The 12,826-nt window shown below is 39.7% G+C and overlaps 1 protein-coding gene and 1 long non-coding RNA gene across 14 annotated transcripts in view; one reads left to right on the top strand and one right to left on the bottom strand.

Annotated features, from left to right (window-relative positions):
- Window positions 1–11,814, bottom strand: part of LOC122174519 (uncharacterized) — a 75,138-nt gene extending 63,324 nt beyond the window's left edge. Inside the window, exon 1 of the long non-coding RNA XR_006176482.2 lies at window positions 11,516–11,814. This is a non-coding gene — a long non-coding RNA (uncharacterized LOC122174519). The remainder of the gene's footprint in view (window positions 1–11,515) is intronic.
- The window catches only part of FOXN3 (forkhead box N3), a 304,684-nt gene that overhangs the window by 162,758 nt on the left and 129,100 nt on the right, over window positions 1–12,826 (top strand). For all 13 annotated transcript variants that reach the window (XM_065593507.1, XM_005285379.4, XM_065593505.1 and 10 more), the window contains exon 3: window positions 11,212–11,348. In XM_065593507.1, the coding sequence (XP_065449579.1) occupies window positions 11,212–11,348 (137 nt within the window). The remainder of the gene's footprint in view (window positions 1–11,211; window positions 11,349–12,826) is intronic.

Raw genomic sequence — 12,826 nt, 5'->3', positions numbered from 1 at the left:
GACTCCTTTGGGAGTGGGGAGGGTGGGAGGATATAGAAACTCCTCTCTTGACAGCTCAGTCCTCTGAAAATAGTGGAGTCTAAATAGCAATCTGTTAAGGAGTTCTGTTTGGAAACAGATCCCTAAAACCTGGATTGGGGCATGCTAGGCATCTGTCTATGGGTCTGTGACCTCTGCAACACCAGAGAAACCTAAGCAGTGGATGTGTTTTTTGAAGCTCTAATCCAGTAGTTTCAACCTTTTTTCATTTGCGGAACCCATTTTGAATGGAGGTGTGGACCCTTTGGCAATCTTAAACATAGTCTGCAGATTCCTGGTTGAAAACCACTGTTCTGTGGTAATGACAACCTTTCGCAGGCCCCTTAGACATAGTCTTCGGAGCCCCAAGAGTCCATGTACCATAGGTTGAAAACCACTCTAATCCATTCATTTGGCTGTGGCTGTGATCCTCCCAAGATTCAGGATCATGTAACAACTGCCCTTAAATAGCACTCTGCCTGTTCAAAAGCTATATGGGTACTAGATCCTCTCAAACCTCCCTGTGAGGTAGATATGGTATTAGCTCCATTTTACAGAGTGGAAGCTAAGGTAGAAAGGTATACGAACTTGCCCCAAGCCACACAGCGGATCAGTGGGAGGTAATGTTTAACGTAGTTTGAAGACTTAAGTTGGTATACCTTTTTTACACTGAGGTGTCAGAAGCAGGTGAATGTTAGCATGAGGAGGAGTGGGAAGTGGGTTGTTTGGAAGTATACATTTTTACGGTCTTAGCATCTATAACTGCTTTAGGTGCAATCTCTTTTCTGGCTTCTCTGCTAGCCTCTGGGCCATTTGGAGGTCGTACATAAGTTCCATGTTGGTAAATCATTGGGAGTTTGTTACTATATGTATTTATACACTATACTATCATCATTATTTGATAGGAGGGTTGTGGGTTTTTGTTTTGACTTCAGTGGGTAGTTTGACTTCGATTAATAGTAGGATGTGGCCAAAGGAGCATGGAAATTACATCAACTTAAACTAAACTTCTGAATTCTTATCCTATCCTCCTTTCTATGCTAGATACAAGGTAGGTCACTTGCTGCCTGTTACTCTGGCAATGGTGGGGATGGGGTGGCAAGTACCTGTACTAGCTAAATCTCTCTTCTTTCCCTTATTTTTCTCTCTCTCTCCTCCCAGCTACCCAGAGATGTGAACCTTGAACCTTCAACCTTCTAATCCAGTAAAATGCCTCTACTAGTTGATGTCCAGGAGAGGTGCTTTAGCTGGTAATGTAGCAGGTTCAATGTATTCTGAGCCATTTCCTAGCTATGGATGGCACTATCATTCGGGACAAAGCAGGACATTGCTGTGGTCTACCCCAGCCTCAAGCTCTCCAAAACTACCCTTAGTTCAGACTGGTCTTTGAGCGATAGAGAAGTTCAATCCTAATGCCATAATTTTAAGGTCTGACAATGTGGGACCTATCAGGCTTGAATCAAGTGATGAACTTTCTGGGAAGCAGGGAAATCTTTCCCCACCTCCACCCCCTAGTGGAATAAAGCTCCTAGATCAAATTCTGCTCCTACTCACGCTGCATAAGCTTTGTAGTTGCTCAGGTACCTTCCATGTTTATTGCCAAGGTAGGTGTAAATCTGGAGCACATCGATTGAAGTTACTGGAGTTACTCATGATTTAACACTATTGAGATTCTGGTTTCTAGCTCTGTTGGATCACAAGATGTCTACCCTTAAATTTGTTACCAGTCAAAGACCGAATAATGCCTGTCCTGGCTTTCACCACCATGTAACTCTGAGGGGAAATACCACTTTTTTGGGGGAGGGGGTCATAGACTTATAGAATATCAGGGTTGGAAGAGACCTCAGGAGGTCATCTAATCCAACCGCCTGCTCAAAGCAGGACCAATCCCCAACTAAATCATCCCAGTCAGGGCTTTGTTGAGCCTGACCTTAAAAACCTCTAAGGAAGGAGATTATACCGCCTCCTTAGGTAACCCATTCCAGTGCTTCAGGAAAGAGGGAAAGAAAAGAGCATAATTTTATTTTTTTATTTTTAAAAGCAGAATATTTTATTTTTAAAGGCAACTATTTGAGCTATTTATCTCAGTGTGCCTATTTATCAGATGGCTGTGCAGTTTATTGTTGAGATATGAACCTTGTGTGTGTACACTTCCTATTTTAGTAACATGCTACATGATTTTTCTTGCATCACAAAATGATTTCATTCCTGCGCATCTCAATGCTTCACTTAATATACTCCACATTAACTGTGGAGTAGCTACTGCTGCCTCCATAATATATCTGAAATAATACAAATAATGTTACCGAGACAAAGCTACTTTAAAAGAACATTATTAAGGTTGCGAAGTAAAGCACTCAAAAGTTAGGAAATGCCACAATTATGGATACTTGTGCAACTGTAATTTCCCTGTCTTTTGCCTCCTTATTTTGCCCCCCTTATACATTATGATACAGTCTTATTACATGATTACGTATTTATTGTTTCCATAGAACCCCTGTCTCATTCAGTGCACAGGCTGGACAGTGCTCACTGAATGACCTGCTATTTTGTTTTCTCCTTTTTGTTCAACCTGTAGCCCTGTGCCTTATTTATTGCACTCAGTTCAAACCTTGCTCTGTAGACAGAATTATTAATTTCCTCAGATTTTCTATGGTTCCGATTACTAGCGTATGAGTCCTTCACAAACATTAATAAATGTATCTTCACAGATACCTGTTAGGTGAAGGGGTGGTATTATCCACATTTTACACAGGAACAACTGAGGCAAAGAGAATGAGGTAAAAACTATTCACTGTATTTGGTTGCCCAATTTGAGACACCTAGGACTTGATGTTTTCAGAGTACTTAGCATTATATGGGACTTTGTATTTTCAAAGTACAGCTCCCATTGACTTCAGTTGTAAGTGTTCAGTACTTCTGCAGATCAGACTCCAGGGTCACAAGATGGATTCAGAAAATTAGGAATTCACAATTAATGACCACTCTTGGAAAGTTTGGTTTAAAGGACTTGACTAGTATCACATGAGAATTCTGTGGCAGAGGTGTATATTATTATCCAATTTTTCAGGGCAGTTTTAATCATGAGACCATCCTTTCTTTTCCTGCAATCCCCTGGCTTATTCACTAATGCCTTCCAGTTTTCACAACAGATGAGGCAGATAGACAACAGCCTCATTCACTACAATACAACCTTAATTAATTCATCCCCAGAGCAGGTTCATCCTGTGCACTGAATAATGCAGAGGTCTTGTGGGGAAAAAAGTATGTGATCACTTAATAAGACTGTGTCATAACACACATGCACAAGGGGGCTGAATTAAGGTTGCACAGGCAACCTTAATCTGGCATTTTCCAATTTCTGTAGGCTTGACTGAGCCTTTGTGTGTAATTTCCTAGATTTTTTTTTTTAATTAAAAAAAAAAACCATAGTTAAAAAAACCCCTGAAATTCCTTGATGTTGCATCATATTGACACCCACATGGGTCATCAACAGAGTTAGAACCTTTAGATCCATTGCCCAGACCTCTGTCACTTGAGTTTATGGAATAATTGATGGCAATAGGTTGTCCTTGTACTGTTGACCAGCATTAGAGGGGGTGGAGGGTGGGGATGATACAAGGTTTTCCAGTGGGTTCGCGTATATTTGTTGACAGCAGAGGAATGGTGAGACTTGGGAATTATAAATTCCACTCCGGGTTCTGAAGGGATGTGTGGTCTAGTGGGCACAGACTCTTACCTGTTCTCTACAAGCATGACCGCTTCTTCTCCATTCCTTCCATATTGGCCTTGTCTCAGCTTCTTTGCTCCTGGCTCCTCATCTGATCTGTCTCCCCATTCCCCTTGGTTCCCAGTCCTAGTGTTTCTCCACAAACTTTTCATCCAGTCTCAGTCTCCCATGCCTCTCTCTGGCTCCTTGCTCCAGGCTTCCCCCATCCTTGACTTCTTGTCCCAGTCGCTTTGCCCAGCCAGTTTCAGTTCTTCCCCTTGACTCCAACATCATGTCAGATCTGTTTCCCATTGCCCCCGCACTGGTTCCTAACTCCAGTTACCTTGTCCAGCCAATCCCAGTTTCTTTTCTCTTCCCTCCTGCCCAACCTCTGCCATTCTCATTAGACTCTTGGTCCTAATTCACTCCTTTCCCTCCTGCTGGTCTGGCTTTTGTCTAACTCTGCTCTCAAATCATACAGCTTCCTCCTTCAGGGTGCCAACAGGCAAGTCACTGACAGCACAGGAGAGAGTGTCTTCTCTGGAGTGACTGGCCACGCCCTATCCTGACCCAGAGCAGCTATTACAGGGAAAGTCAGGCTTCACCCCATAACCCTAGGATGGAAGAAGCCTGCAGTCACTCTGTGCAGATGGCACATGTACAGTTTGGTTAGCACATGGAGCTGTCAGAAGTTTGAGCATGCTTAGTGAGGATCTGCTAAAATCTAAGAAGTCTCTACTGAGCATGTGTGAACTGAGGTGTGGTTTGTTTGTTTATTTTATTTTAAGGTCTATAATTTGGCCAAAATTGGGTACTGCAAAAGGCATGTTCCTGATGCAAAGGCTACCCCTACCAAATTTCAAGTCCTGCTCCAAAGCATAGGAGTGCTAGAGCTGTTCATAGAAAAGGTCCCCAGAATATTTTAAAATGGGAAAAACATTTCTTTCCCTTGCCTCATTATTAGAAATGGCTCTCCATTTTGGTTGAAGGTTTATTTTTATTTTATTTTTTTTAATCTGCCTCGCCGATAACCAGCATGTAAAATTTCAGCCCCAAAGCAACTGAATATAGGGTCTTAAAATGGGAAGTGTCAGGCAGCCTTAATAATAGGTGGCACTATCAGCCCTACTAGATGCCCACTCCTTTTTATTGTGGGATTTATTGCTCACTATGAATACAAAGAGTAGGGCCATCAAAAACTAAATCACGTTTTCATGCTTTCTACATTTCCTAAAAAAGAAATTCCAATAAATGTATATATATGCTATGTTAGATGTGGCCTGTTAGGGCAAATTTTAAATAGGGGTGAGGAATCGTCCCCCTGCCTCCCTCCTTTGAATCTTGTGAGAGAAGATTCATAATGCCTTATTTAAAAAAAAACTTTACATATATTTGTTACATACATCTCACACATGAATGCTATGTTTTTTGACAGAATGGAGGCATGACGTATGTCATATTATTGAAAACTTTATAGCCTTTTTAATATTTATCACTTCAGTGTAAATCAGTATTGGTCACTAGCAAATTATAACTTACTAGAAATATATTAAAAGGGAGAGAACCATTCTAAAGATTATATTCTCCTCCTTAGGGTGACCAGATGTCCCGATTTTATAGGGACAGTCCCGATTTTGGGGTCTTTTTCTTATATAGGCTCCTATTACCCCCTACCCCCAGTCCCTATTTTTCATACTTGCTGTCTGGTCACCCTACTCCTCCTGGACATGGTAGAGGAGACATTCAATAATATTGAGTCCTTTTGCACCTAACCTTTAAATTCTTCTGTAAAACAATAACCTGTGAAAAACAGGAATGGATAAGATTTCTAGCCTTGAGAGGACGCATTGTTAGGGAGTTTGAAACATTCCACTGCTAAGATTATCAGGGAGTTGTTATCCACTCCTTAGTCATTTGTTTCCTAGGAGACAAATGTAATCCAAGCATTTCTCCCCCCCATCCCCCTTGTCTTTTTTGATTGGAGACACTATTGACTTCTGACACTGGAGGAGTTGGTGGAGCAGCACACCAAATGTCATAAGATGGAAATTAATTACTAAATGATTGGTCATAATTCCACTGACTTGCTTTATGATGGAAAACTAGTCCTTCAGCTATACAGCCAGTTAAGAAGCTCTTCACTCTTTGATTGTCAAGAAGGATATTCTTAACCAAATGTTGCTTCATTTTTTTTTTAATACACACCCTATTTCTGCTGTGACTATGCTGTTACTAAAAAAACCAAAGACATACATTTAAAATGAGATACAGATGCTAAAAGTTTATTTGCTAAATTGTCTCTTACAGATCTTCCCTCCTTCACCTCCCCCGTTGGTGCAATTTCTTAATTGGAATTATTCCTCATCTACACAGATGTAAATGAGAGCATCAATGGACCCAATATATATAATGTACAAAACTTCTTTCTTATTGGTTATTTTATGAGAGACCTAATCCTATAGGATTCTCAACTCCCATTAACTTTGGAAGTTATGGATGCACAGTAAGTAACAGGAGGTACTTGGCAGCGTGTACCTTTTTAAAAAAAATCTCTGTGCTGTTAGGTTTAAAATCAGAATATGTATAAACAGTATTTGAAAGTTACTACTATTACTAATTTTTCCTCCCTAATGGACAAATATCATGAATATGGGATATTCTTTTCCTTAGATTTACTCCCTTAAAACACTTCCTTCTCCTTGGTGTTTATGGTGTTCAGATAAAACCGCACATGTTTCTCATAGCATAAATCCTCTTGCCCCCTTCCCATTCGCTGACGTCTTGAGGTGTCCAGAACTGTCTGCAGCTTTTGGGGCGTGACCAGTTTTGTACAGACAGGGACAATTGGCTTCCTGTTCTTCGGGGCAGACTGCATATGCAGGCCATTTTTTCTCTTTTTCACATGTATGTCAGTGACTACATTCTGAAGTGATTGGCTCTATAAATACCTAGTTATCTTTGCTATCAGCCTACCTTAGGTCTCTCTCTCTTGATATTTACTTCTTCTAAGGTATTGAATATTTGTGTTTTTTTCAGGTTGTATTTTTGTTGTACATTTCCAGGATTAATCTCATTTTACTGCTTGTCCCTGTTCTTAATGTGTTTAGGTCCCATTGTATTTCTGTCTCCTCTTTGTGAACCCAGTCTTTTTAAGAGGCCAAGCTCTCTCAACTGCCGCTTACTACTGCATGTCAGGGAATACTCACCACCTTATAGGGCCAGATCCTGTGTTTGCAACACCTTCCAGTTCAGTATAATTAGTTGGTTTACTGTTTGCTGTTAGATGCTCTGTATCTGATGAAAACACAGGCATCCAAGTTCTAATTTAACCACCTTGTAGAGGAGTCTGCTAGAAGCTACATACTAAAGCTCACAATAGGGTAATCAGCATTAACATTTTTTCATTGATATATTAAGTGTAATTACTCTCGTGATAAGAAACTCATATTTGCAATCCTTGGTGCATCTCTGCACAAACAAATTTTCAAGTAAACCTATCTCTGTTTTGAACTGATGTTTGACATCTGGTATAATGTTTGAAGACTGAACGCAAAATGTCAGTTACCAATTCGGATGCTGCTAAAAAGCACAGCTAATTTCACTGAACCCTGAATCTCAAGCTCACTGGGGTAGTCTAATGTATCACAGCATTTTTTGAATACTTCATATGCAATAATTTTCAGTACATAAGTGAAGTCTAGTCTCTTTTTGGTAGACCAAAAGCTGCGTCTGTGTATATAAACAAAAATAAATAATGGCATAGAGAATATAAATAGTGTAGGTAATTGTATAATAGGCACATAAATATACTAAAGTAATGTTAAAAGGATCTCTTGAAGCTTGATGGCCCTTAAATATAACTTTCAAAAAGTTGTTCCATCTTCTGGATACTAAGGATTACAGCAAGTTTTTCCCTATAAAAATGCTCTCTGCTTTGTTCGTTTTTCTTAAAGGACTATATTAACATCTTTCTCACTCTACCTAGTGGATAGAGGACAGGACTGGGACTCAGGAAAACTGGGTTCTGTTCCAGGCTCTGCCACCGGTCTGGTAGGTGACCTTGGACAAGTCACTGTCCCACTCTGTGCTATCCCTATTTGTAAAATGGGAATAATGGTACTGACCTTTGTAAAGCGCTGGAAGATGTATAACTGAAAAATGCTACATAAGAGCTGGGTATCATAATATAGCTATACTGACTTAAAATACTTTGAAATGATTTTGCTATATAGAATTGCTAACTGAATGAAATAAAAGGGCTTGTAAGTAGACGGACGCAAATTAGTCAGGCTTTTAGTTTTGGACTCTCAAGCAGCCATTGTGTTAAACTCTCTGAACATGGAAACATCAGGCCATTCCATTGCCACTGCTGGAATATTGTTGATACATGGGTACAACATGTACAATCTAAGACAGAAGTCTCCAAACTGTGGGGCGTGCCCCCCTAGAGGGGCACAGAGGAAAATTCTGGGAGGCGCAGCTGAGGACCCAGCCAGTCTCCATACAGGGTGGGGATGGAGTGCCACCCAGCTCTGCTCCTGGCCCTGGCCCCGGCTCCAGCTGCCAGCTCTGTGTCCGGGGCCCCGTTCCTGGCTCCATGGCTGGGGCCCTGGCCCCCAGCCTCAGCTCCACTCCTGGCCCTGGCCCCACCCACAGCTGTGGCCCCAGCCGCTGGCCCCTTACCCCTGTCCGCATTCCCCCTCCCGGAGCCATGGCCCGGCTCCTGGCCCCAGCTTGAGGGGGAGTAAAGAGGGGGGCGTGAGGTAAAAAGTTTGGGGACCACTGAGCTAAGATCATCCTGGAAAGCCTATCAAGCATAGGGTCACAAGGATTCTTCCTAACTTGGGGTAAAAGTGAGAAATACCCCTTATGTAGGATCAACAGAATGGTAGGCCCTGTTCAGACATAATCCAGGGAGCCTTACTTCACTTAAGACAACATATAGGCAAACAAATAGGATGTAAAACGCAACAAGATTGAGGCAGTATGCTTGAACACCCATACGTGTGTCTACAGCTGTATCTATTTTGCAAGCTTAAGGGATGGATCCCACAATGAGCTCCAGGAAAGCAGATGACTGATCTCAGATGGGAATCCATTGAAGTGAGTGGGGCTTTGTGAAGGCTCAAGAATCTACTCCAGGGGTCGGCAACCTTTCAGAAGTGGTGTGCCGAGTCTTCATTTATTCACTCTAATTTCAGGTTTCGCGTGCCAGTCATACATTTTAACATTTTTAGAAGGTCTCTTTCTATAAGTCTATAATATATAACTAAACTATTGTTGTATGTAAAGTAAATAAGGTTTTTAAAATGTTTAAGAAGCTTCATTTAAAATTAAATTAAAATGCAGAGCCCCCTGGACCAGTGGCCAGGACCCAGGCAGTGTGAGTGCCACTGAAAATCAGCTCGCGTGCCGCCTTCGGCATGCGTGCCATAGGTTGCCTACCCCTGATCTACTCAAACAGATCCAGATGCAGGAACAGGGTTGGGTGATTGTGAGTTTGGAGGAAGGTTTGTAAGAATCTTGTATATTATGTAAAGAATCTTGAAGTATCTTTGTAGGATAAGGCCACACTTTGAAAGTTACAGAGGGTCCTGTGGCACCTTTGAGACTAACAGAAGTATCGGGAGCATAAGCTTTCGTGGGTAAGAACCTCACTTCTTCAGATGCAAGACTTGAATCTGAAGAAGTGAGGTTCTTACCCACGAAAGCTTATGCTCCCAATACTTCTGTTAGTCTCAAAGGTGCCACAGGACTCTCTGTTGCTTTTTACAGATTCAGACTAACATGGCTACCCCTCTGATACTTTGAAAGTTGATGATGTTCCACAAACATGACAGAGTTTCCAAAAGCAAAAGTGTGGTGTGTCCCCCCCAGCTTTAGTTATGTACTAATTTCAGAGTGATGATTTTTTTTTAACTCCACTGCGTACACATCATAACATATAGTTTAATATACTGATGATCTTACTTTACTAAAGTAAAGGCTTGGAAGGATTAGTTTTTTGTCGCTAAATGTTAGTAAACATCAATTTCACTGTATACACACAAACCGACAAGAAAATATTTCCATCTGTGATCATCAAAATTTACAGATAGGCAAAGCAAGAAGCATTTTTCTTTAGAACTTATTAGAGTTTGATTTAAGGATATTTACTTCATATATTTTGACACGATGTTGACAACTTGTGTTTTACCCGTTATGGAGCTTTAACTTTTTGAATTTCAGCATCTACTGTCCTTATATAATTATTGTCTAGTCCCCCCAATGATGAAAATACAAATAAAAGCTTAAAACCAATAATTAGCACAGCTGTGAAAAATTAAATTGATTAAAATAGAAAAAATGGTTAAACAAACATTGATATTTGTTGAAATTATTAAAAAAACAAAAACAAAAAATTGAATTCTGCCAAAGCTAGATATAGTGCTGAGAAAGAGTAAGTGTCAAGAGGTTGTAGTGTAACTTGACTTTTTCCAGAAGGGGGTAAAACAGCTAATGTTTATCCAAAAATCTTACCAAAATGACTTCAGTATGGTAGGCTACTTGAAAGTCCGCAACCTCTGTAGCAATAAGTAAGTGGAATAGCTGTTTATTTTACAGACCTACCTATCTTGTTTTGAACACTTTTAGTGGAAAAAAATAGCATCCTATTCTGTGTCTGAACTGACATTTTTCTAAGTCCGTTAAGGACACGCTTTACATCTTTTTAAAGAGTTCAAACCGAACAATTCAGAATATCTGCACTCTGACCTCTGATTGTACTGATACAAGGATTGCTTTGATCTACAGAATAAATATTGAATTTTGGTGTAGGCTTCCCCATCACAGACTGACTGCTAGAGTTTTCAGTGTGTCCAGAAAGGTTAATTAAAGTTAACCAATCAAAATTCCTCAATAGTCTTAAATGACTTAAACTCTGATTATATTGGATTTTTTTTGTTTTCTTAGAAAAAAAGTGTATGGATTAATTTGCTTTTGTAGTAGAATTGCACGGATGTCATGTGGCTGAAGGATTAAGTCCTTTTATTTTTAAAACAGTTGCTAGGGTGTTTTAAACCCTTCCTTTTTATCCCTGTTTCCTGTTTTTTGTTTTTGTTTTTTGTTTTTACAACAGCAAAACAAAAAAATAACATTTTATTCACTTTTAAAGGGGAATCTATTTGTCTTCAAAGTTGACATGGAAAAATAAGAAATTGTAGTTCTTCTTCTAGTTTGGAGTAAGAGGGAAATTTCCAGATATTATTGAGCATTAGGAATGTAAACAGTGATAATAGTTTGGGGTTTTTTCCTTGAAAGCCTTATTTTAAATAAAATTGAAATATTTCATTATTGGAGTAATAATCTCTGGCAAACAAACGCTGTTCATTTCTGTCAAGAAGCAAAAAGAAATCCACTGTTTTCCCTGCGAAAGTATTGCTTGTACATGCGGCTATGCAACTAGATCATGTTTATCTTTTTTTTTTTACTCTTTCTCTTTGCAGAGTATTGGAAAAGGGTCCTTGTGGTGTATAGACCCAGAATATAGACAAAATCTCATTCAGGCTTTGAAAAAGACACCCTATCATCCATATTCACATGTGTTCAATACACCTCCCACATCTCCTCAGGCATATCAAAGGTAAGAAAACTAGAACACCTTTTGTAACGACTATTATTTCTATTGAGCTGTACTTCTTGGATAAGACAGTAAACATAACTAATCACAATAGTTATGACAATATGGTAGTGAACAAAATATTGAAGTATAATGGTCAAATCCTTTACTTAATCTACAGTATTCCTTACCCTCTTGATCTCTTGGATGATGGCAACATGTTGATCCTAGTAAATCCATAGACTGGAAGAAGTAGTGTTTCCATGGCTAATTTATAACATTTCTCAGCAAAAGCAAAATGTAAAATGAACACATGCAAAAGCAAATGGGAAGCTTTAAAATATCAGTTTGTCCTGTTTCAGTAGATAAAAATATCTGACTCTAGCAAGCAGGGTGCTAGTGAATTATTTTTCTCTTGAGCTTGATTGAGTAGTCTTTTAAGACTGTGTTGTCAATGCAACTGTCAAGTCTCCATGTAAACCCTACATCTGGTGATTTAAAACTCTTTTTGTTGTGGTTACTACGTGCTCTGTAGGTGAGTGCGTGTGCTTGCATTTATCTCAAAGCTGTGCAGTGGAGAACAATAGGGGCTTTCATTCTCACATAGTAATGAAATAGGTGTGTTTATCTGACCATTGCTTAGAAGTGAAGTGTTAGCTGCTAGGAGAGAGCATTTAAGATTGTGACCCACAAAGGAGAGAAGTAAATATCTGGTTCTCAATAGATCTGCTTCCTTTTAACTGCTAATATAGAATCTACATTTTAAAATGTTCTAGCAAATCTTGGTTTGATCAGAAATACCTTTTTGTCACTCGGACCTCGTGAAATGCATGTATTAAACCCCATAAAATCAACAGGAATTTTTGTCTGACTTTAGAAGAATGCCTGCTACTAGCCCTCTGGATTAATGAGTGATTTTGATGGTTTTTGTCTTTTCAGCATACTCTTTTAAAAATATGAGTCCAATATTTGTCCTGCAAGGAGGTGGCGATGCACAAAATGATTTCTTTCAAGTAACGTTAATGAAGTTCTTGTGCATCTCTGCTGAGCAGTGCATTCCATCACATGGCCAGACAATCAATCTTCACTCAGAGATTGGGAGGAACAGCTGGGCTTTCGCAGGAGACTGCTGTATGTTTGCCCTTGCTAGGCGATTAGCGTGATGGTAACCATAGTAACTAGAATGTCTCCATAGCAACGCATAGCTGAGACAGGTGCAGTTGCATCACAAGGCTGTTTGTTGCCTGGCAAAAGGACAGGCCATTAGTACTCAGATATACACTGTTGCCTTGGTAACATAACCCTGCATAGCAACTACAGTTGGCTTAAAACTTTTTTTTTTAAATAAATGACATTGTACCTGTTTTTGTCTGTTTTCATATAAATCAACAGAATCATGCTATATGAGCTGACAGCTTGAGGTCATGTAGCTTTAGGAGATCAAATATAATGTGGGATTTTCTAAAGCAGTGGAGTAAAAATGGTAAAACTGCAGTGGAGGA

Source organism: Chrysemys picta, chromosome 4 (genome assembly GCF_011386835.1).
Source record: "Chrysemys picta bellii isolate R12L10 chromosome 4, ASM1138683v2, whole genome shotgun sequence".
NCBI classification, from domain to species: Eukaryota; Metazoa; Chordata; order Testudines; family Emydidae; genus Chrysemys; species Chrysemys picta.
This window is presented reverse-complemented; position numbering and strand designations above follow the sequence as displayed.